An 18,279-nucleotide genomic window follows, 5' to 3' on the forward strand; every position below is an offset into this window, starting at 1 on the left:
TATTTGCTCGCCGACTGGGCATTCCAGAAGATTGAGCAAGGGCTGTATGTCATTTATCTCTTGTATACAAGAATGCGGGTGCTGAAGCTACATTGTAGAGTCAGTAGGTGTGCGGAATTGGACAAGACAAATAGTGCAGAGAACTTAGAATAAGAAGTAGTTTTTTCATGCCTTAGCCAATGCTTTAGTCAAGGACTTCATTGCTATTGTTGGTTGTATTGGTCTCAATTGTTAGATTGCCAGTCGGCCAGATTATCGATATACCAACCCCTATTATTTCGTGTACCCCTATCAGTTCGTGTTCGTTTGGCATATCATCATCCAGACAACTCTCAACCCATTACGTACAGCTACATCCAGTCTCGCATTCCTCATTCCGTTCAAACTCGGTAAACTACAGACGTGCGCGGGATTAAAGTCAGTTAGATGCCCCAATATCTTATGTAATACATGCTGTAATAGTCACGTGATAAATATGAATAGGGTAACTGTGTACGACGACGAAAATATTTATGTCTCGAGACTAATAATTGCGCTCTTCTGCATATATATTCGCCCACTATACTCGTAATGCCTGTTCAATCCGTTCGTCGCGGAATATCCGTGGCCCGCAATGGAGTCGGTGCATTTGTGCTCCCTGTAGGTTGTCCTTATGGTCTGAATTCTAAATGTTTTGATATCTGACATTCTCATGTACAGTGCCGAAAGCTCACCTTCCGGTTCTGCAACTGGGGTGCCTCGTCTGTCGGCATCAGGTTCGTTCTTTCTTAACTATCTATGCTAAGGTTTGCTTCTGACTTGGTGCTATAGAGAATTTTTACACGAGAGTCTCAACAAGTTCAGCAAAGAGAATCCTGGTATTGAGTTTGAGGTCATTAAAAAGCATGGTCATCCGGTCATCATTGGTGACTACCGTACGAGTTCCCTTATTCTTCGGTGATAATTTGGAGTCATATACAGTTTCTAACAGTTTTTAGTCAATGGCAAACAAAAAGTAATTTGCGTACGCAATCTAACCGCCTCCGAAGTCGCTGTCAAGGCCAATCTTCTACGTGATGCATCAGGTCGCAAGCTTGCTAGAGCAAAGAATCCCGTTTCGTCAATAAATGACGGTCCCCGTGGTATCTGGAGTCCCTTCCATGTTCTTGAACAATATCGGCATAAGGTTTAGTGACTCGATTTATACAAGGTTTTGTTTGGCGTTAGTAATTGTATATATTCTGATTATTCTTCTATCCTATTGCGTACCATTTTGTGAATGAAAATACAGTACAATTAATGATAAACTATATTGACCCAAATCCAACGCCTTGCTACCATAGACTAATCAAAGACAGTTGATAAAAACAAAAAGCAAACTAGGTATTTTGGAAATAATAACTGCGGGCCGTCATTTTTTGCGAATCATAGATAATATAGACTGTGCAGCGACAGTATTTGAAATAGCCGGCGAGCTAACAGGCTGATTAGCCTGCTCCGTAAATGTAAACGGACTTTGAAGCAGCTTTTGTGGCGAGCTAGTTGTCGAAGCTTGCGCTGACGCCGCTTCTTCGATCTGGAGTTTCCGCTGCTTATTTGGTCGCTTTTGCTTCTTTGTTTTTGTCTGCACTTTTTCCTGTCGGATTGGCTTGTTCTGCGAAAAGAAAATGTCTTGCGTAGATGGTGGTGTAGGCGGAGTGATCTGTGAATGCGATACTAAAGGTTCGGCGTATGACACGGTCTTGCTCGCCGCCTTGGGAGGCTTATTGGCATTAATCCATTTCCGAAGCTGTTTCAGGAACGGCGCAACCATATAAAACTTTTTTGGATTATGACCACTATCCGTAGTGCCTGTTCCGTCCCTAATGGCCGAATAAGTGGGAAGTGCACTTAATTTGAACCATTCGATTTTCTAAAAGCAGATATTAATTTTGCATATGCAAGAAGAATCATAATACATACGCTGATTTCTTTTCGCGTTTGTGGCTCGAAAACTGAATCCATTGGGACTCCGGCAATAATGTAGAGCCTTACTTGCTGTTCTCTCATACTTATTTCGAGATAATCATCTTTCTTAAGTAGCGCAGACACATCGTAGCCCGTCTCTTCAATCACTTCGCGTATCGCGCAAGCCTCGTCCGACTCGCCTTGGTTGATTTTTCCCTTTGGGAAACCCCATCCAGCAGAAGCCTTCCAACCTTTAACTAGAATGCATTTGTCTAATTTCTTATTCAAGATAATAGCTCCTCTTACAGGAACGCGAGTTTTGTATTCTATAAAGTCAGCAAATGCCTGTTCATGTACGTCGCTCCATTTCCGAAGAAGTGGACAATGAGCAAATATTTTTGCCGTAAAATTTTTTTGCGAAAGTGATGGTAGTTGAGGATTTTCGGCACGAATAAAGTCTTCATAATACCAATGTGCTTCTTCTGCCTGAAAGCACACTCGCTGGACGAAATGACTTCATCAATATGTATTCGAGATCAAAGTTCAATCAGACATTCATACCTCCACAGACTTCAATTCCTCGGGCGGACAATTCATGATGAATCTGACAGATAGATCATCAAGAACTTCATCTAATGTTGCCTGAGCAAAATTGAACGTCGATCTAATAGTCATTTTTATCGATTATTAAATGTAGCTGTCACCAGAAGCGGCAAGCATCTAAATAGACCTAAGTAGATCGATGATCCTAATGTATGAGCATAAATGTCCAATGTAGTGATGCATATCACAGATCCGCTCAACTTGCCAGCCCGTATTGTAAACATCTTTTGTAGTCAAAATTTGTTCTACCAATTCTTTATTCAACCTATTATTTTTAGTGGCAGCCATGACGGCTCCTAGAACTAAATGTCGCGGTTTTGAAAACTTAGATACCAAAGCTATCCAACGACTGAATATAGACTGCGCTTATACGATACCGCTTGGTTGTGAGCCCTTTGGACAAGATGGACTAGTCGGCCCTGCTCGCCAGTCGCCTCAGCTACTGTCCCGTCCTCACCAGGACAATAGTTTGCTTACACGTTCTTTTATCTATCAGCTAGATCGAAAGGTATGGCAGTTGATAGTGCACATTAGCGAGAGATACAGCTCTTCTGTTTCTGCTGTTCTAGTCAATTCTAGTCGTCATGGGCCACGCAGCTGGAATAGCATCTGCGCGTCAAATTCAATATGGGATGCTGAATATTGGCTATCCAGTCCTTTTACTATGATTTTCATGTTTATACTGTCGATACCCATGTTTGTTTTTGGTAGAATGATGGCATGGCTCAGTGAAAGTTGCTGCAGATTTGCGGATAATACCCATCGTTCAGATTCTGTATCCAAGAATTATGCACGAAAGTCTCCAGCAAATTTACAGTATGGACTAACTACTGCGGCGGTAGTGAACTGTCATGGAGCAAGAGATCAGGGTCCTACAAAAAAATTCCGAGAGTCGACGTCTATATACTCCTCCGGGGCGATATCAAATTCTGTTGCAGATGCTTTGGGCCGGTTCCCGCTCCCGCTGAAAACCATAGCTTCGCATCCTGAGAGACAACATTTGTTTGATGCAAGAAGCGCTAATGCTTCATTTGTCTGATACTACTGCATTCTCTGTATTCTTCCCATCATTACAAGTGCGCAATTAGACGTAACACAGAAATCAAATAAGTCAATAACGATATTACGAAAACTTTTTTTTATTAATCCTACCATAACAAAACGCCAAATGATAATTTAATGCAAAACTTTTACAGCTCCAGAATTTACGCAGCGGTCTGTTTCCGAATGCGATCTAACAGAACGCCAACTTTTGGCCCCAGCTTCGGCTGTCCTCGCTGAGTATATTGATTCATTTTCTTCTTGGCTTTCTCTCTAGCAGCAATCTTTTCTTTCTTCTCGACTGCGCGTCTTTGAAAGTCGCGCTCGCGGGCTTCACGCTCAGCTCGCACTTGAGCAGCAGCCGCTTCTTCTCTCTTAAACCGGGATAACTTTTGTTTACGCTCAGCATGAATGCTCAAATGTTCTAGTGGTTTTTGCTGATCGTCTTCGGTTTGTTCAGCATCGGTTTTAATTTCGTTCTCGTCTTTGATGACTTCGGTGGCAACAACAGCTGTGTCACTGCTAGGTTTTGCAACTTCTAGACCCATTTTCCGTAGAGTCTTCCTGTATGAACGCTTCACCTCCGAGTTATGATCTAAAGTCTTCTTAATCTTCTCAACTGAAAATAGAAAATATGTTAGTGTGCGCTCATATAAAATTAAAAACCCAGTTAACGCACGCTTTCGCTTGTGAACGCCATCAGGCATAGACTCTGGGACTCTGAACGATTTGCGAAAAGGCTTTTGTATCTTTGACTCCATGTTGAAAGCTTGCAAATCTTAGACCGGTATCCAAGAAACGCGAAGTATCTTAATTGAAAATAGAGGAGACAAGCACTTGTAAATCTGTTCTATCTAGTAAGAGAAAAAACCTCCCAACAGGCAACCTTCAAAACTCTGGCTATTTCTTTTTTGGGATCTGTAAACTTTACTATACCTTTTCCGAGGGGCTTGTTCTGGCCTCTAGCTTCCGTCTGCTCAAAAAACTAAAATTGACAACCGCACAACACCTTTTACAAACAACTCATTTCAATAGCAGGCATGCTAATAATGCAATGACTACGAGATCTAAAGAGCCATAAATATCATTTCCTACTAGCTCGGAAGTTTTAGAACTCTTGAGCGAGAGAACAAATAGTACGCGCGTGATCAAGCAACTCCGATTTCATCCATGCTTCAGCAGCGAAGAGCAGCAAATTCAGGCACACGACAGTTATATTTACATAAGCCGAATTCTACAAACCGAACTTGAGTACGGAACGTGTTAAAACACGAGTTTGAGGAGCTGCGTCTTGAGCGTAAGGCTTTGGGCCGAAGGGTTAAAGACTGTCGTTTGGGCGATTAAAGACAAACCGGATGGGAAACATGTCTGCAACTTCCAGCACATCTACTGCTGCTAGTCGTTCGTTCAGCCGTCCTTTTCGTGTTAGTCACGATGACTTACTTTGGTGGTCATTGAAGACATGTTGGTCATCCGTTTGCTCTGGTAGAAGTCAGAAAACTGGATTGCAAGGTCCGCTTATTGAGGCACTGTATCCTGAGAGAACGATTGCTTTTATGCGGAAAGCGGCCGCAAAATATTCTGAAAAATTCAGATATAATAGAGGAGGATTGATTGAGAGACGAAGGGCATTTACGCAGCAGCGTCACTTGAAGAATAAGTGTAAGTGTAAAATTTCCACATTCATCTGATTAGACGCAGGTTTACTTTTCGGCATGCTGATTTTAGGTATGATACTGATTTCTCTCACGATATAGTAGACAAGGATTCATCTGGTTGGCAACGAGACAAGTTATCCTCGGCCACGTACCAGTCAAGTGAGATCAATGCTTCTCCTCCAGGTATTGAAAGGGAGTCATATTGGCGGCCACAATCCCTTCAATCTGAGACGAAAGACCATCCGCCAGAGCCTTCAGATGATACAATATCGCAGTCACTAGTAAGGCAAGTCATTAAAAGAAAATTGCGCGAATCATTAGATGATATACCAAGTGATCCAGATCGTCAGTTTGTCAATTTGATGAAAATCGTTGATTCTCATAATACCTTAATGGCCGATATGGTTGCTAAGCTGTGGAAATTATGTACAAATTCCATGATTACTAGAGGTAATTTATTTACCACCCGGTTTCTTGTGTACAACTATTATCGCGAAAGTGAGCGCCCAGAAGACTGGCAGCAAATATTGGTCATGTTTCGAGATGTGCCGCGAAGTATGCTAACAGAGCTCGACTACCGATTCAACTTATGGGCACTTTTCCGGTTAGATCTTATTAATCTAGCGCCTGGTGTATTTTTAGAGTCGGTGAAGCATTTCCCGCTCGAGACGCAAATGCAATGGCTGATGATCCAACGATATTGTACTAATAGTGACAATTTCGCGCCGTTATTTATAATGTGGTGTATTCATAATTCACAAACCGATCCGCGATTGCGGCATGACCGAACTACATCACAAGACGAGTTACGACGAATGCTTGTCGGCATTGCTAGTCATCAACAGACACAGTTAATTTCAAGCTTTGAGTACATTCTTGAACATTTGGAGTTATTTGGTCGACGCGTGTCTCGTATGGCAATCTCTATACTGGCCGAACTAGAAGCGCCAATGATGGCAAAGGAAATATATGTTCTACTGAGGCGATATGCCGCCTCGCCTGCGGACTTGACGGCAATTGTGAATATTCTCATTGACGCAGCAATGCCTAAAGAAGCTTCAGAGCTGATTGCGGACTATGAATTCCAAGATCTCGATTCTACGAGCGCAAACGCTGTGATTGGATGTAAACTAAAAACTTTGGCAGCTCTTGGAGATTTTACTGCGATGCAAAGACTATTTGAGAGTATTGAGAACCCACGGTCAGACCATTACAACATTGTCATGAAGGCTCTTGGCAAAATTGGACGCATTGATTTAGTGAATGCTCTGTTTGATAATTTGCTTTCGCAAGATGAAGTAATTGATCCGTCAAGTTTACAAACTCTGATGTGGTGTCGTGTGCAGGTCGGCGATATACATGGCGCCAGGAAAATTTTTGACTCCCTTGGTGAATTTGATATGACGCCAGATACGGTGATGTACAATCTAATGCTCAAGGCATATAAAGATACGCAAGATCCTTATTCAATGTTTACGATCTTTGTACGAATGATCAGCGAAGATGTTGAAGTTAATTACCGGCATATCACAACTATGATGTCTTTATATGCAAATATAGGTAGCGTCGCTGGAGTGGAGAGTGTTTTTGAGTATCTTGAGCGACTGGAAATCAAGCCTGATGCAGGTATATTTAATATGATTTTACTTGCAAATGTGCGTGGTTGCGGTCCACACGAGTTCTCTGAGGCCGTAGAGCGTGTTCGGGAGCGAATGCGTGAAGCCGATGTTCGGCCCAATGCTCATGTATATGGTACGACATTGTACGGACATGCTGAAAGAGACGATGCCGAGGGCGTTAAACGAACGATTGCAGAGATGAATCTGTCGGGCGTGCAAATGAATGCCGTGACGTATGGCGTTATGATTCACTACCTTGCCATGCTTGGCCAGTTTGATGCCGCAGAGAGTTTGGTGGAGCGATTACCTTCTCTTGGAATTAGATGCGATGCCTATCATTACACTGCTCTCATGTCTGGTTATTTGAAACACGATTTGCCAGAGAAGGTCACGGACTTATACAGAACTATGGTTCTGGAAGGTCTGCAGCCCACGTTTGTAACAATGTTTATGGTCATCATGGCAAGTCTTGACAAGAAACCACAGAATGCTCGCAAATCTCTCGCTGAAGCTATTCAAAGATATATACCAAGCTTCCCGACTGCTGATATGACGTCCAAGACAATTCCGAAGACTGTTGTTCCTTCATTTATTTTCACTGAAGCGCTCAGACAATATCGTCCTAATACTCATGAGGGTCTAGAGTCTTACAAGCAATTCATGAGTCTTCATGATTCATCTAGAGGTCGCTCTTTTTTATCTAGGGGTGCAGAGCCGGATGTTGAGTATGAGTGTTATTTGATTATAGCTGCGCGTGACGCTGAAGACTGGCTGCAAATCACCCATCGCTGGCGTAAGAGGGTGCTACCGAAGTTTCGGAAGTCACACAGAATATTTGATAGTACGTCAGGGCGATTCACAAAGGAAATTCGTGGATTGGATATGCGACTGCTAGCACAAGCTGCTGCTGCACAAATGGAAGCACTGACTCACCTACGTAAATACAAAGAAGCTGAGAAGCTTTGGTTGGATATCCGAAGGAAATACAAAATTCCCTCAACCTCCAAGGTGTGGAATGCAAGAGTGCGAGCTCTTGTTGAGATGCCAGGTCGGTCACTTGAAGCTTTTGAGATCTCTGAGAAGTACTTGAGTGCGGGAACATTAGAAAGATTAGAATGGCAGAAGATGGCGAAACGTCGTCGCACTTCTGATTTACCGGATAATGAAGAGGTCAAGGAGCTACCTCGAGTACATTCTTTGGATCAAAAGTCGATTGGTGTTTTGTCAGAAGCTCTCATACGACTTTATCGCTCTCAACGAACTGAATTATCTACCAATCCAGCGGAGTCGACACAATATCAGCGAGTTGTATCTCAATGTCCGCTTACTCGCAAATTGATTCGAGGGTTCCGGGAAAGTCAGAGGATCAAGCGCACACGCGTAAATATTATGGGTACGTCTTTTAGTAATGATAAGGGGACGCATCTAAGGTCAGATCGGCTCGATGATTGGCAAAGTTATCGTAATGCAGTATTGGGTATGAAGGGCCGCAGGACTATAATCGCTAAAGAGCGCACAGAAGAGATACAAGCGATATACACGCAGCTTGGCAAAATTACCCCTCAGATGTGGTATGATTTACAACATGTTGGGAAAATGTCCGCAAAGGATTATGACATTATGGTTGAGCGACTGAAGGCTAACGCAGGGAGAGGTAAGATAAAGAGTTGAGATTGTAATGAATTGTACATATTTTGTTTGCATAGAGGATGTATATATAATTATTATGAATACTGCATATATTGGAAGATTTATCATTATTATTGTAAACAAAAATAATCGACTGTATATATAAGCATTAAAGAAATGTGTTCCTGCTCCCAGACGGCTAAGAAAAGTGGAAGCCACTAAATTCAGCCCAACACAAGCACAAGAAAGTTGTTATTGGTACCATAACCACCATTAAAGAAACAAAGTAAATAAATTCAGCAATGGAACTGTGTGTATTCTCACACCGCAATACACCCCTAACGACCAGGTTTGGCGTTGCTCTCAGCCTGAGTGGTCCTCGTCCACCCGCAGACAGACGACCTTGGGGCAAGGTCTGGAACAAAGGCTTGTATCTCACCACTCAGGTTTGAAATAAGAAGCGCACCAAAGAGGACTCTGGAAGGGGGCACAAGACGACGGAGAAAAAAACTAGCACCAGTGTGAAGAAGAAAAAGAGAAGAGAAGAGACGACAGCAGGATGCGTTTTTAAGTGAGTGACTGGTGCGCAAAGGGTTTGCGCGGATATGCAAGAAAAGTTTAGAGATTCACATGTTTCGCTGTTGCTTAATTAGAGACAGACCAGGATCCTGCGCGGCAAGCAGTTCGAACAGAGATAAGCACAGAAAACAATGCTGTGTGGAAGTACGTGATTATGTCGATTGATGTGGTAGTTGCTTACAGATAAATATTTAAGCTGACCGCATTCTTGCAGTATCTGGAATTGCCCCCAAGGTAGCCGTGATCTCTCCCAAAAGCGGTGCGCTTTCTATGATTTTTGTTTCGAGTGCGATGAGTTGACTCTAACAAACTGCTGCAGGGATCCCGTTTGAGAAATCGCTGCTCCAGGCATACGTGTCGGAACATGGCGTTGATCCAGTGACAAATGAGCCACTTACAATGGAGGAGGTTATTGAGATCAAAGGTCAGTGTGAACTTTACCAAGTTGTCTGCTGGAATGCGTACAACAACTTTTTTTGAGGATACAGTATTAATGAATGGACAGAACCAGCTACACCTGTTGCGCGGACCCCGGCGCAGGCCAGCATTCCGTCTCTCATGCAGACGTTTCAGAATGAATGGGATGCGTTGGCACTCGAGACGCTATCGCTGCGGCAAGAGCTGCTGAAGACGCGACAAGACCTCAGCACTGCTTTGTATTACCATGATGCAGCTGTGCGGGTGGTCGCGCGGTTGACTAAGGAGCGGGACGACGCGGTAAAGGAATTAGAGCAGTTAAGCGGGTAGGAGAGGCAAGAAGATTGAACGGAAATGAATTCTGTAGGTTAGTGTGAGAGAGTCCAGATTTATTGTTTATAATGGAGTTGAGTTATTTACAATTGTATTGAGCTATTGTCAGCTGTATCTAAGAAATATAAGCTACCGATGCTTCGCGGTAAAGACCAAGCTGGAAAATCTCAATAAAACCGGTAATCCACCGAAGCCGGCAAAGTTAGTCCTGAGCTAACTAAGTAGTAAAATCTTTCAGCTTAGTCCCAGAGCTTTTTAAGCATGACTGAAAAATAGGTGGCGACCTACAAATGGCTGCCGTTCGCTGCCGCACGCAGGTTAGGGCCTGCCAGATATCGGCACCGCCTCGCCAGCCCTGTGCAGGATCCCTCCTGACAACTAGTATCTCTTCTTTCTTGCAACCCCATCCCCATAATGTCCGCCGTCCGCCGCTTCGTGCGAAGTGCGCGCGATACCTGGACTCGTTTCTGGCGAGATTTAGCCGGTAAACGTGGTGTTGCCGGGATGCTCCACTATCGTGTTCGCGTCGGTGCAAATATATCAGTCCCTCTCATCCTCTTCGTTGCCCTACCCCCACTACTCTTCTTCTTTCTCGCCATTCTACCTAGCTGGCGGCCAACAAATAACTCTGCTAATCCCGGATTCCTTCAGAAAAACCGCTTACCCAGCATAAGGTAAGTCCCTTGTCTGCGACGTTTACCTACTTCTAGACGCTGATATTTTCTCTAGAGCAATTAACGACGCAATTGACCCTACCTTTTCGGTGGGCTGTATGGAGCCTGACACCTCAAAACCCCGTGCTAATGCTGTTCTCGTTGTCCTAGCTCGCAACAAAGAATTGCCCGGTGTTCTAGACTCTATGCGTTCTATGGAGCGTCATTTTAACCGCTGGTACCATTATCCCTATCTATTTCTAAACGATAAGGATTTCAACTCTACTTTCCGCGAGAGTGTTCAGAATATTACAGACTCGGTAGTAGAATTCGGTACCATCTCTCCTGATCTTTGGGATTTTCCTGATTGGGCTGACGAGGACGAAATCGCGGAGGGTATCGCTCTTCAAGGCGACCGTGCCATCATGTATGGTGGCATGGCCTCTTACCACCACATGTGCCGCTTCTACTCAGGCAAGTTTTACAAGCATCCAATGCTGGCTAAATATGATTGGTACTGGCGCGTTGAGCCTGACGTCAAGTATTTCTGCGACATCACTTACGACCCTTTTATATACATGCAAGAGCAGGGAAAAGTTTATGGCTTCACAATTGTAATTAAAGAGCTTATCGATACAGTTCCGAATCTTTTCCGATATGCTTCCGGTTTTAAGCGGTCGCGTAATATTACTTCGAAAGGCATGTGGGAAGTATTTCTTGACAAGGAGGATGAACAAGAGGCAGAAAAGAAGAAGGTAGAAGACGCCAACAAGAAGAAGAGCTTTGATGATGATTTCCGGTTGCGCGATCCGGAGCCCATTGACCCCGAAAAAATGAATGGCGAGAAGTACAACCTTTGCCATTTCTGGAGTAATTTTGAAATAGCCAATCTCGATTTCTTCAGAAGCAAACAGTATGAGGATTTCTTCCAGTTTCTTGATCGTAGTGGTGGTTTTTGGAATGAAAGAGTATGTATTTTTTTTTTATTTTAGTCTGTTACTGTTTTCTAACTCATATATAGTGGGGTGATGCTCCTGTCCATTCTCTTGCCGCCGGCATCTTTTTGGCACCTGATCAGGTTCATTACTTCCGTGACATTGGCTATCGTCATACCACCATTCAGCACTGTCCAGGAAATGCTCCTCGTAAACAGCTGCCAAGGACACCATATATCCGTAATCCTCAAAGCAAAAGAGATCTCGAAGAAGACAGATATTGGGATTCTTGGGACATGGAACGTGAAAACGGAGTTGGCTGCCGTTGTAAGTGCGATACTGATATTGTTGATGTTGAGGGAAAGGATGGAAGCTGCTTGCCTTATTGGGTTGATGCTGTCGGTGGCTGGGCTTGAAAAAACTAATCTACCCGATTTTGTTTCCGCATGGTTCTTAATTCATTTTATGCAAGGTATTTCGACGTCACTGGCTCTAGTTTCTTGACAAGAATTTGTTCAGTTCACTACACCGATACTCTTGCTGTGCATTTTTAATTTTTATATTTTTATTTTCCTATTGGATGAACTAATGCGCCCGGTTTTGAAGTCCATAGACAGTTTTTCTTTTTGTCATTATTTTTTGTCTGTATTTATTGGTATATATCTGTTTTCACACTGCTCGTCTTTTTTATGTTGAGTTATTTTTTTGTTACCGAACATAATATTCACTTCGGGTGTATATTTGCAATCAGTCTGCTTGATTTTAGACTATATGTATTCTTATTACGTTTTGCATGCTTTTTTTATCTGATTTTGTTCGTTTTGTAGTTTTTTTTTTTGATTGTTCATCATTTTAAACTGCATGAATCGGGTGATGTGCCAGAAGTTACTCTAAAACTTTACGTTATGCTTGCCATTTTATAATTTTACATAGAATTGACCTTTTTAATGAACCTGATCATCTTTAAACTTAATGGATATCGTGAGAATATTGTTTCTACGAGGTCGTATTCGGAACTATGCCAGCGCCATTAGCAGACCATGAACTAGCTTACGTCGTATTTCCTATTTCGAAACAAATGAAAAACTTTTTTTAGTCTATCATACATAAAACAAAAATCATGTACCAGGCACTACTCCCTCTCCCGTAAATTAAAAGTCGCCTCTCTACTCTAAGCTCTTGGTCAAAAAAATAGGCAGACTGACACTGTCCTTACTCTTCACATGCAGCGAGCGAATTCCATCCCATCCGCCCTTAATAACACTCTTCACAAGCCCTTCGACGATGGCGTCAACGTTCTCAGCAAGTTGCTCGGCCGTGAGATTTGAGTATCCAATTTTCACAGTCGTGATGGCTCCTGCTGGTAATACGACTATAGCAGACTTTAGCGTTCGCTCAAACTCAGCCTTAACTCTCTTAACCGAGACGTTCTCCTTCTCCTGAGCAATTTCCTCTTCGGGTGAGATTTCAGCACGTTTCTTCTTACTCAATTGCTGTTTAACAACTTTCTGAGTTTCTTCCTTTTTCTGACCGGCAGATCCTAAGAATCTGATAGGAATCGGCATTTTCTTTGCACCAATGAAAGTTTTCCCTAAAACAGCAGGCAGCATAGTCACGATACGGTCATCGGCCAGGAACAAATCGTAGCTATCTCTCAGCTGGCGACGAGCTTCAAAAGTCTTGAACTTGCTGCGGAGCTTAGAAACACCAATAATCCGGGCTAGGGACTCAGAGATAACGGCATCGCTATCTCCAGGAAGATCAGAGGGCAGGAAGAGATCTTTGTAAAGACGCTGCGGATCTTTGGTAAGTAAACAGATTGAAGTGTTATCCGCGTTGTAAATTGGATGAGGAACAGTACTATAATAGAAATTATAGTCAGTAATTTTGCTGCTAAAGGCTGGCTATACGACATGTTTCTTTACGTACATGCGCTTAGGCTTCATAACTAAACGATCGCTCAAGAATTTCTTGGTACTGACGACAAGATACATTGCCTTCTTATCTGATTCTGACGGATCTGACGGGTCGTCAGATAGCAAATTCAGCTTCCGCTTCTTACCAGGCTTTGAAGAATCATCCTCATCAGCGGCAGCCTTGGCTTTCTCTTCTTCTGCAGCTTTCTCCATGTGCTTCAATAGCGCCTTCAAAGCCTTCTTCGTCTGATCAAGAGAGAATTCAGTCGCTCCAGAAATCCCGTCAGATACCGCATCTTCAGCCACCGGCTTCACAACCGCAGACGCCTTCTTTCCGGCCTTCTTGCTGGTCTTGTCTTTTTTTGAAGGCATTCTGCAGATTTATAGCGAAAAGGTGGTTTCGTAGACTAGCGGCAAAATTATTGCCAAGTTAAAACAGAAAAATTTTGGGAGTTTGGGAGTTTGGGATTTTAAAGTTTTCAATGGGTTACCCGGAGAATGCGTCCAGATGCGCCTATTATCTCGTCGCCAACAAATCGATATCCAAACAACGATCTGGAGAATCGCTTCACGCAATCTATTTAGGCTATAACTCATTCGATTTGAGCTGATTGTTTAAGATTTCTTACGAGCTAGTGAGCTGTGGGATATACGCGAAAATTGTGGATCTAGCGCGTGTCTCAGCTGCTGACGACGGTACAAAGTGTTTGATTTAAGAGCCTTCAGCATCGTTGGTATCGCACCTGCTTTGACAATATTTACGCCCAGCGCCTTTGCTCTGGTACACTAAGTAGTTGGATATCCTTCAAGTTTTGAAGGCTGAATAGAGCTGCCTGTCCTTGATCCTCCGTGGGCGCAGTAGACACATGGCCGAATTTCTTCGCTCTGCGATCGCGTCCCCGCGAACCCGGCATTACGATCCAGTCGCAGACACATATCTGGATCTCGCGTATTTAGAAAAAAACATCATTGTCTGCTCGATGCCTACTGCGGAGTTTCCAAAGATCATGTATCGTAATTCACTTGCTGATCTGCGCAAGCTACTTTCGCTGAGGCACGGTTCAAATTGGCATATATGGGAATTTCGCGCAGAAGGGGCGGGCTACGATGATTCAGAATTCTTTAATAGAGGTAAGTGCTATTACTCTGCGTTTTTTTTAAATTCATATGCATTATCTTTTGAAGACTTACATATATAATATCTTTAGTCTCACATTTTCCCTTCCCAGATCACAATCCTCCTCCATTTGCGATGCTTCCGGCTGTGATATCCTCTCTTCATAAATTTCTTTCTCAACATCCAGAAAATGTTGCTGTTTTGCATTGTAAAGCAGGGAAAGGCAGATCAGGTACAATATTCTGTGCATATCTGATAGCTCAACACCGTTGGACGGCTCAGAAAGCACTTGCCCATTTTACCGCCCGCCGTATGCGGTCAGGATTCGGCGAGGGCGTCTCAATTTTGTCTCAGCGAAGATGGATTTCATATGTTGAAACATGGTCTCGAGACCCGAATCGAGAATATAGGGAAATACCTGCCGTCGTGACTGAAGTCCGAATTCTTAATCCCGTGAAAGGTGTTGAAGTGCAGATACGTGGGTTCAAAGAACACGGGAGAAAGGTTGTCACACTATTTCAATTTGGAAAGAATGATTATGTTGAATATAAAGATTTATCAGAGGTGAATCAGAATCAGTCAGGCAGATTATGGTTTGGCGCTAATGACGACCAGTCATCGTCTTCGGGTGACGACGGAAACAATGAGACTGAAGAAAGTGAAGTAGTGTCTATCATCAGAAGGACCGACTCGCTAGGGAGCCTACACCAACGGAGTCACCGCGACAGAAACGCATCTCTGCATCGATCTGGAAACTTCAAATCGGTTCAATATAATCGCGTACGTGATCCAGAAATGGGTTATCATAAGCCTTCTTCTGGTTTTGAAGTCGTTCTGCGGCCGCGAGCAGATATACATGTGACAGCTGACATCAATATATCGGCGGAGAAGAAGATTTACGGTCCCGCTGGATTGTCATTTCTAAGTTCTACCGCATATGCGTGGTTTAATGTGTTTTTCGAAGGAGATCATGACACCGGAGGCACATTTTCCATCAAGTGGGAAGACATGGACGGTTTCAAAGGAACCAAAAAACGTGGTGGAAAAATATTTGATCGCATAGAAGTTGACTGGGTTGTCTGCCATCCGATGGAATTTCCAGTTGGAACTCAAAACAAATCTGAAATTGATTTGCAAAATGGCAGGCACGAATTGAATGTGGCCCATCAAGACTCTGGAAATCCCGATCGGGACTTTTTTGAGTCTCCTGGCGAAGCTGACCTTGATCATGATTCAATTTCCGAGTGAAAAAAACTTGTACTTAACTAAATGGGAGGAACTTGTTTTTTTATGTGGTTTTGTTCTTTCTAAGTTGGCTATGTAATCGGAGTGTGTGTGATATTCATGAAGGGAAACTGGGGGAGTTGGCTTTGATTGTACAGTTCTTGTGTTCTAATACCTTTCGACATACAGATGTTCATATTGTGAGAGCATTTTGCATCATACATATCGTCTCCAAATAAAACTGTTTTGCTCGCCTACAGCTAATATTAAATCTGTAGCTGTACTTGTCAGATCGTCGCATTGAGTTGACATCTTCATTGTTCATTAATGTATTGATGATCACCAGCTATAAAACAGCAAATACAAGAAAATACACAAAAATGTCAAGTGACATTTACATCTAAAATACAAATATACCAAACTCGGATTTATACCGATTTGGTCATATTAACGGCTGGTTTATCAAGACCACGTAGCGCTGGCTTCTGGATTTGAGCCTGAGCCTCCTGCTTTTGTTTAGCTTCCATAATTGCTTTGGCAACTGCGCTTACTCTAGGTCTGGCAGCTGCTGCAACTGGCTTCTCGGCAGCCCCCGATGACAAAGATGAGTTTTTCGAAGAATTAGGATTAGCTTTCTCAAGAGCTTTCCGAGCCATAGGGTCAAGATTATTAATAAGAGCTGATGCTCGGTTAGGCCATAGAGCTTGAAATTCCCAGTAAGTCGCACGCATAGACTCTCTTACGTGCGGATTGGCGTCAGCCAAGCAACTCTTTATACTTGACTCAAATATCTCAATGCAGTTGGTTGCCTCCATAGACAACTTTTGATCGACGTGTACCATTAGTAGAACTTGCAGCCATCCAGCGCCAAATAGTCTTGCAGAAGCGTTCTTGTCGCGGCACGCTCCGCAAACATGCACCGCGATGCGATGCTGGAATGAAGTGTAAGCTAGCAGTACAACAAGAGAAGCATTTGCGCTCTGTCCTGCAATTTTTTTTGTAGATGCCGAAAGTTTGATAAGCGTTTGTGTGAAACTGTCAGCAAAAGAATCGATTGCGCTGCCGGTAATGTTTGCGAGATCGCTGACAAGTTTGCATCCATGCGTGCTAAGCGTAGTCCGCAGTGAACTGACAGCTTTGATTATACCATCCGCCAAAAATCTAAGGCAGGTAATGAATTCTACCATGTAATCCGAAACAGCGTTTCCACGAACCAGTTCGCGTAGTGTTACTATGCTCTTTTGCCTTTCGGCCCAGTTGGCTTCAGTCTCCTTGCCATCAAACCATCTAACCATGCCTTCCATCAATTGTTCAAGGTCTCGAGCAGAAGCAACGTAAATAGGTTTTAGATCTTCCATCACAGTGCCGGGTATTTGTTTGATATATAGCAAGACAGATTCTGAAAGTGTAGGCGCTAATGTAAGGGAAGGAGAAGTTGACGGTGTCGAAAAAAGAGGAAGGTTTCTGTTCTCATCACTTTTGGCAGAAAGTACTGCGAGTGGTGTCCGCATAATGACCGTGGAGGTCGAAATTGAGCCAGCTGCTAAACCAGTGTTGCCAGCGGAGTGGTTAGTAATGTCAACGGTTCGCGATCGAGGTAAGCGCTGCGTGGAAGTTGCATTTGCCATTTTCTGCGAAGATTCTGTGTCTTCTTTCGGCAATATCTCAACTCCTAACTTATTTGATAATCCTTTAGTGATCTCAGGAGGAATATGCTGGTTTACAATCTCAGCCTTGAGATCAATAATTGCTTGATGAGATGCATTTCTAGACAATATTACCGTTAACATGACTGTACTCAGATAATAAATATCATTCTCCCACTGACCTGTGCAAAATCACCAGACTCTGTATGCAAGCCTCCTGTACCTTGGGGCTAGAATCTTTAAGAGCGGACACAATGTCAAAAAGTAACCCGCGAACAACAAACTTAGGCTCTGTCTCTTGTAATGTGCACAGGAATCTAAGCGTCTGCTCTCGCACCTCGTCGCGATCATTCAAAAATCCTGCTTTGCGGATGCAACGCTCCACGTCAATGCTGGATGCGCGCCAGTAGTCTGTCAAGGCTTTGCGAGCGACATCATGTACTTTATTTTTTTCTGCCAGCTTCTCAATCAGAACCGGCACAATCTGATTGGCATATCGACGAAGTTTGGTCTGCTCTTGAAAATATAAACGTTTAACGAGATGGCAAAGACAGCCAAACGAATATTGAGAGATTCGGACATCGTCATAAAAAGATCCTATTACCAAGTAATCAAAGAAGATATCAACCGCTTTGATCTTTGCTAGCGTCAGTATGGTAAAATGAAATTAAGGATAGAAACAAAATATATTATACCTCAACAGGTTGATGCTTCAAATCATGGCGAATTTCAGAAAGCTTGCTAACGAGCTTGTCGTAATCTATAAAAGATAATAACGAGGTCAGTTTCTATCCAGCCGCTACTGAGACCAGAAAGACGTACCGAAAGTTGGCTTGCTAAACTCGCTTTGCAGTAGTTTAGCATCACTGAGCGACATGGCCTCCTATGAGACAAGTATTATGGCTGAGAGGGCAAGTGGATCGGCGAAATAGACAACACGCGAGCTGTTCAGGTAGACGAGAAGCTTCGTCGTTGTTTACGGC

General features: G+C 43.2%; 10 protein-coding genes across 10 annotated transcripts; 6 read left to right on the forward strand and 4 right to left on the reverse strand.

Annotated features, from left to right (window-relative positions):
* Positions 1 to 529: 529 nt before the first annotated feature.
* On the forward strand, positions 530 to 1,286 carry V2V93DRAFT_362867 (mitochondrial 54S ribosomal protein mL43). The gene is made up of 4 exons (XM_066908454.1): positions 530 to 639; positions 700 to 755; positions 811 to 914; positions 978 to 1,286. The coding sequence occupies exons 1-4, from the start codon at positions 571 to 573 to the stop codon at positions 1,169 to 1,171; spliced, it is 423 nt and encodes a 140-aa protein (XP_066768688.1). The 5' UTR covers positions 530 to 570; the 3' UTR covers positions 1,172 to 1,286.
* V2V93DRAFT_362870 (Dcp2, box A domain-containing protein) lies at positions 1,205 to 2,708 on the reverse strand. The gene is made up of 3 exons (XM_066908455.1): positions 2,488 to 2,708; positions 1,942 to 2,427; positions 1,205 to 1,891 (listed from the first exon to the last, which is right to left on the reverse strand). The coding sequence occupies exons 1-3, from the start codon at positions 2,599 to 2,601 to the stop codon at positions 1,391 to 1,393; spliced, it is 1,101 nt and encodes a 366-aa protein (XP_066768689.1). The 5' UTR covers positions 2,602 to 2,708; the 3' UTR covers positions 1,205 to 1,390.
* Positions 2,709 to 2,783: 75 nt separating this feature from the next.
* On the forward strand, positions 2,784 to 3,656 carry V2V93DRAFT_362873 (uncharacterized protein). Its single transcript, XM_066908456.1, has one exon. It carries the CDS (start codon positions 2,816 to 2,818, stop codon positions 3,566 to 3,568), a length of 753 nt encoding a protein of 250 aa, XP_066768690.1. The 5' UTR covers positions 2,784 to 2,815; the 3' UTR covers positions 3,569 to 3,656.
* V2V93DRAFT_362874 (uncharacterized protein) lies at positions 3,516 to 4,421 on the reverse strand. The gene is made up of 2 exons (XM_066908457.1): positions 4,250 to 4,421; positions 3,516 to 4,189 (listed from the first exon to the last, which is right to left on the reverse strand). The coding sequence occupies exons 1-2, from the start codon at positions 4,329 to 4,331 to the stop codon at positions 3,735 to 3,737; spliced, it is 537 nt and encodes a 178-aa protein (XP_066768691.1). The 5' UTR covers positions 4,332 to 4,421; the 3' UTR covers positions 3,516 to 3,734.
* Positions 4,422 to 4,573: 152 nt separating this feature from the next.
* On the forward strand, positions 4,574 to 8,601 carry V2V93DRAFT_362875 (uncharacterized protein). Its single transcript, XM_066908458.1, has 2 exons — positions 4,574 to 5,232; positions 5,328 to 8,601. Exons 1-2 carry the CDS (start codon positions 4,926 to 4,928, stop codon positions 8,516 to 8,518), a joined length of 3,498 nt encoding a protein of 1,165 aa, XP_066768692.1. The 5' UTR covers positions 4,574 to 4,925; the 3' UTR covers positions 8,519 to 8,601.
* A 450-nt stretch (positions 8,602 to 9,051) lies between these two features.
* V2V93DRAFT_362878 (Prp19/Pso4-like-domain-containing protein) lies at positions 9,052 to 10,178 on the forward strand. The gene is made up of 4 exons (XM_066908459.1): positions 9,052 to 9,199; positions 9,270 to 9,314; positions 9,375 to 9,479; positions 9,561 to 10,178. Exons 1-4 carry the CDS (start codon positions 9,187 to 9,189, stop codon positions 9,800 to 9,802), a joined length of 405 nt encoding a protein of 134 aa, XP_066768693.1. The 5' UTR covers positions 9,052 to 9,186; the 3' UTR covers positions 9,803 to 10,178.
* Positions 10,179 to 10,309: 131 nt separating this feature from the next.
* On the forward strand, positions 10,310 to 11,809 carry V2V93DRAFT_320143 (nucleotide-diphospho-sugar transferase; the record flags this gene model as incomplete). Its single annotated transcript, XM_066907304.1, has 3 exons — positions 10,310 to 10,479; positions 10,535 to 11,426; positions 11,480 to 11,809. The coding sequence occupies 3 exons, from the start codon at positions 10,310 to 10,312 to the stop codon at positions 11,807 to 11,809; spliced, it is 1,392 nt and encodes a 463-aa protein (XP_066768694.1).
* Positions 11,810 to 12,374: 565 nt separating this feature from the next.
* On the reverse strand, positions 12,375 to 13,729 carry V2V93DRAFT_330785 (ribosomal protein L1/ribosomal biogenesis protein). The gene is made up of 2 exons (XM_066907652.1): positions 13,323 to 13,729; positions 12,375 to 13,253 (listed from the first exon to the last, which is right to left on the reverse strand). The coding sequence occupies exons 1-2, from the start codon at positions 13,679 to 13,681 to the stop codon at positions 12,560 to 12,562; spliced, it is 1,053 nt and encodes a 350-aa protein (XP_066768695.1). The 5' UTR covers positions 13,682 to 13,729; the 3' UTR covers positions 12,375 to 12,559.
* Positions 13,730 to 13,839: 110 nt separating this feature from the next.
* V2V93DRAFT_362882 (protein-tyrosine phosphatase-like protein) lies at positions 13,840 to 15,909 on the forward strand. Its single transcript, XM_066908460.1, has 2 exons — positions 13,840 to 14,440; positions 14,518 to 15,909. The coding sequence occupies exons 1-2, from the start codon at positions 14,176 to 14,178 to the stop codon at positions 15,672 to 15,674; spliced, it is 1,422 nt and encodes a 473-aa protein (XP_066768696.1). The 5' UTR covers positions 13,840 to 14,175; the 3' UTR covers positions 15,675 to 15,909.
* V2V93DRAFT_362884 (clasp N terminal-domain-containing protein) lies at positions 15,782 to 18,264 on the reverse strand. Its single transcript, XM_066908461.1, has 4 exons — positions 18,119 to 18,264; positions 17,992 to 18,056; positions 17,479 to 17,933; positions 15,782 to 17,417 (listed from the first exon to the last, which is right to left on the reverse strand). The coding sequence occupies exons 1-4, from the start codon at positions 18,171 to 18,173 to the stop codon at positions 16,079 to 16,081; spliced, it is 1,914 nt and encodes a 637-aa protein (XP_066768697.1). The 5' UTR covers positions 18,174 to 18,264; the 3' UTR covers positions 15,782 to 16,078.
* Between the last annotated feature and the right edge of the window lie 15 nt (positions 18,265 to 18,279).

The sequence above is a fragment of the Kockiozyma suomiensis genome (genome assembly GCF_038497685.1).
Source record: "Kockiozyma suomiensis strain NRRL Y-17356 unplaced genomic scaffold V2V93scaffold_1, whole genome shotgun sequence".
NCBI classification, from domain to species: domain Eukaryota; kingdom Fungi; phylum Ascomycota; class Lipomycetes; order Lipomycetales; family Lipomycetaceae; genus Kockiozyma; species Kockiozyma suomiensis.

Coding starts and splice junctions, on each gene's coding strand:
- V2V93DRAFT_362867 (XM_066908454.1), top strand. CDS start 571: ATGCCTGTTCAATCCGTTCGTCGCGGAATATCCGTGGCCCGCAATGGA. Junction 756..810: donor GCCTCGTCTGTCGGCATCAG/GTTCGTTCTTTC, acceptor TTGGTGCTATAG/AGAATTTTTACACGAGAGTC. Junction 915..977: donor GGTCATCATTGGTGACTACC/GTACGAGTTCCC, acceptor AACAGTTTTTAG/TCAATGGCAAACAAAAAGTA.
- V2V93DRAFT_362870 (XM_066908455.1), bottom strand. CDS start 2,601: ATGACTATTAGATCGACGTTCAATTTTGCTCAGGCAACATTAGATGAA. Junction 2,428..2,487: donor AGGAATTGAAGTCTGTGGAG/GTATGAATGTCT, acceptor CATTTCGTCCAG/CGAGTGTGCTTTCAGGCAGA. Junction 1,892..1,941: donor AAACGCGAAAAGAAATCAGC/GTATGTATTATG, acceptor ATCTGCTTTTAG/AAAATCGAATGGTTCAAATT.
- V2V93DRAFT_362873 (XM_066908456.1), top strand. CDS start 2,816: ATGACGGCTCCTAGAACTAAATGTCGCGGTTTTGAAAACTTAGATACC.
- V2V93DRAFT_362874 (XM_066908457.1), bottom strand. CDS start 4,331: ATGGAGTCAAAGATACAAAAGCCTTTTCGCAAATCGTTCAGAGTCCCA. Junction 4,190..4,249: donor TGGCGTTCACAAGCGAAAGC/GTGCGTTAACTG, acceptor TTCTATTTTCAG/TTGAGAAGATTAAGAAGACT.
- V2V93DRAFT_362875 (XM_066908458.1), top strand. CDS start 4,926: ATGGGAAACATGTCTGCAACTTCCAGCACATCTACTGCTGCTAGTCGT. Junction 5,233..5,327: donor GCGTCACTTGAAGAATAAGT/GTAAGTGTAAAA, acceptor CTCACGATATAG/TAGACAAGGATTCATCTGGT.
- V2V93DRAFT_362878 (XM_066908459.1), top strand. Junction 9,315..9,374: donor CGTGATCTCTCCCAAAAGCG/GTGCGCTTTCTA, acceptor AAACTGCTGCAG/GGATCCCGTTTGAGAAATCG. Junction 9,480..9,560: donor GGAGGTTATTGAGATCAAAG/GTCAGTGTGAAC, acceptor ATGAATGGACAG/AACCAGCTACACCTGTTGCG.
- V2V93DRAFT_330785 (XM_066907652.1), bottom strand. CDS start 13,681: ATGCCTTCAAAAAAAGACAAGACCAGCAAGAAGGCCGGAAAGAAGGCG. Junction 13,254..13,322: donor GTTATGAAGCCTAAGCGCAT/GTACGTAAAGAA, acceptor TTTCTATTATAG/TACTGTTCCTCATCCAATTT.
- V2V93DRAFT_362882 (XM_066908460.1), top strand. CDS start 14,176: ATGGCCGAATTTCTTCGCTCTGCGATCGCGTCCCCGCGAACCCGGCAT. Junction 14,441..14,517: donor TTCAGAATTCTTTAATAGAG/GTAAGTGCTATT, acceptor TAATATCTTTAG/TCTCACATTTTCCCTTCCCA.
- V2V93DRAFT_362884 (XM_066908461.1), bottom strand. CDS start 18,173: ATGTCGCTCAGTGATGCTAAACTACTGCAAAGCGAGTTTAGCAAGCCA. Junction 18,057..18,118: donor GTTTAGCAAGCCAACTTTCG/GTACGTCTTTCT, acceptor TATCTTTTATAG/ATTACGACAAGCTCGTTAGC. Junction 17,934..17,991: donor TGAAGCATCAACCTGTTGAG/GTATAATATATT, acceptor ACGCTAGCAAAG/ATCAAAGCGGTTGATATCTT.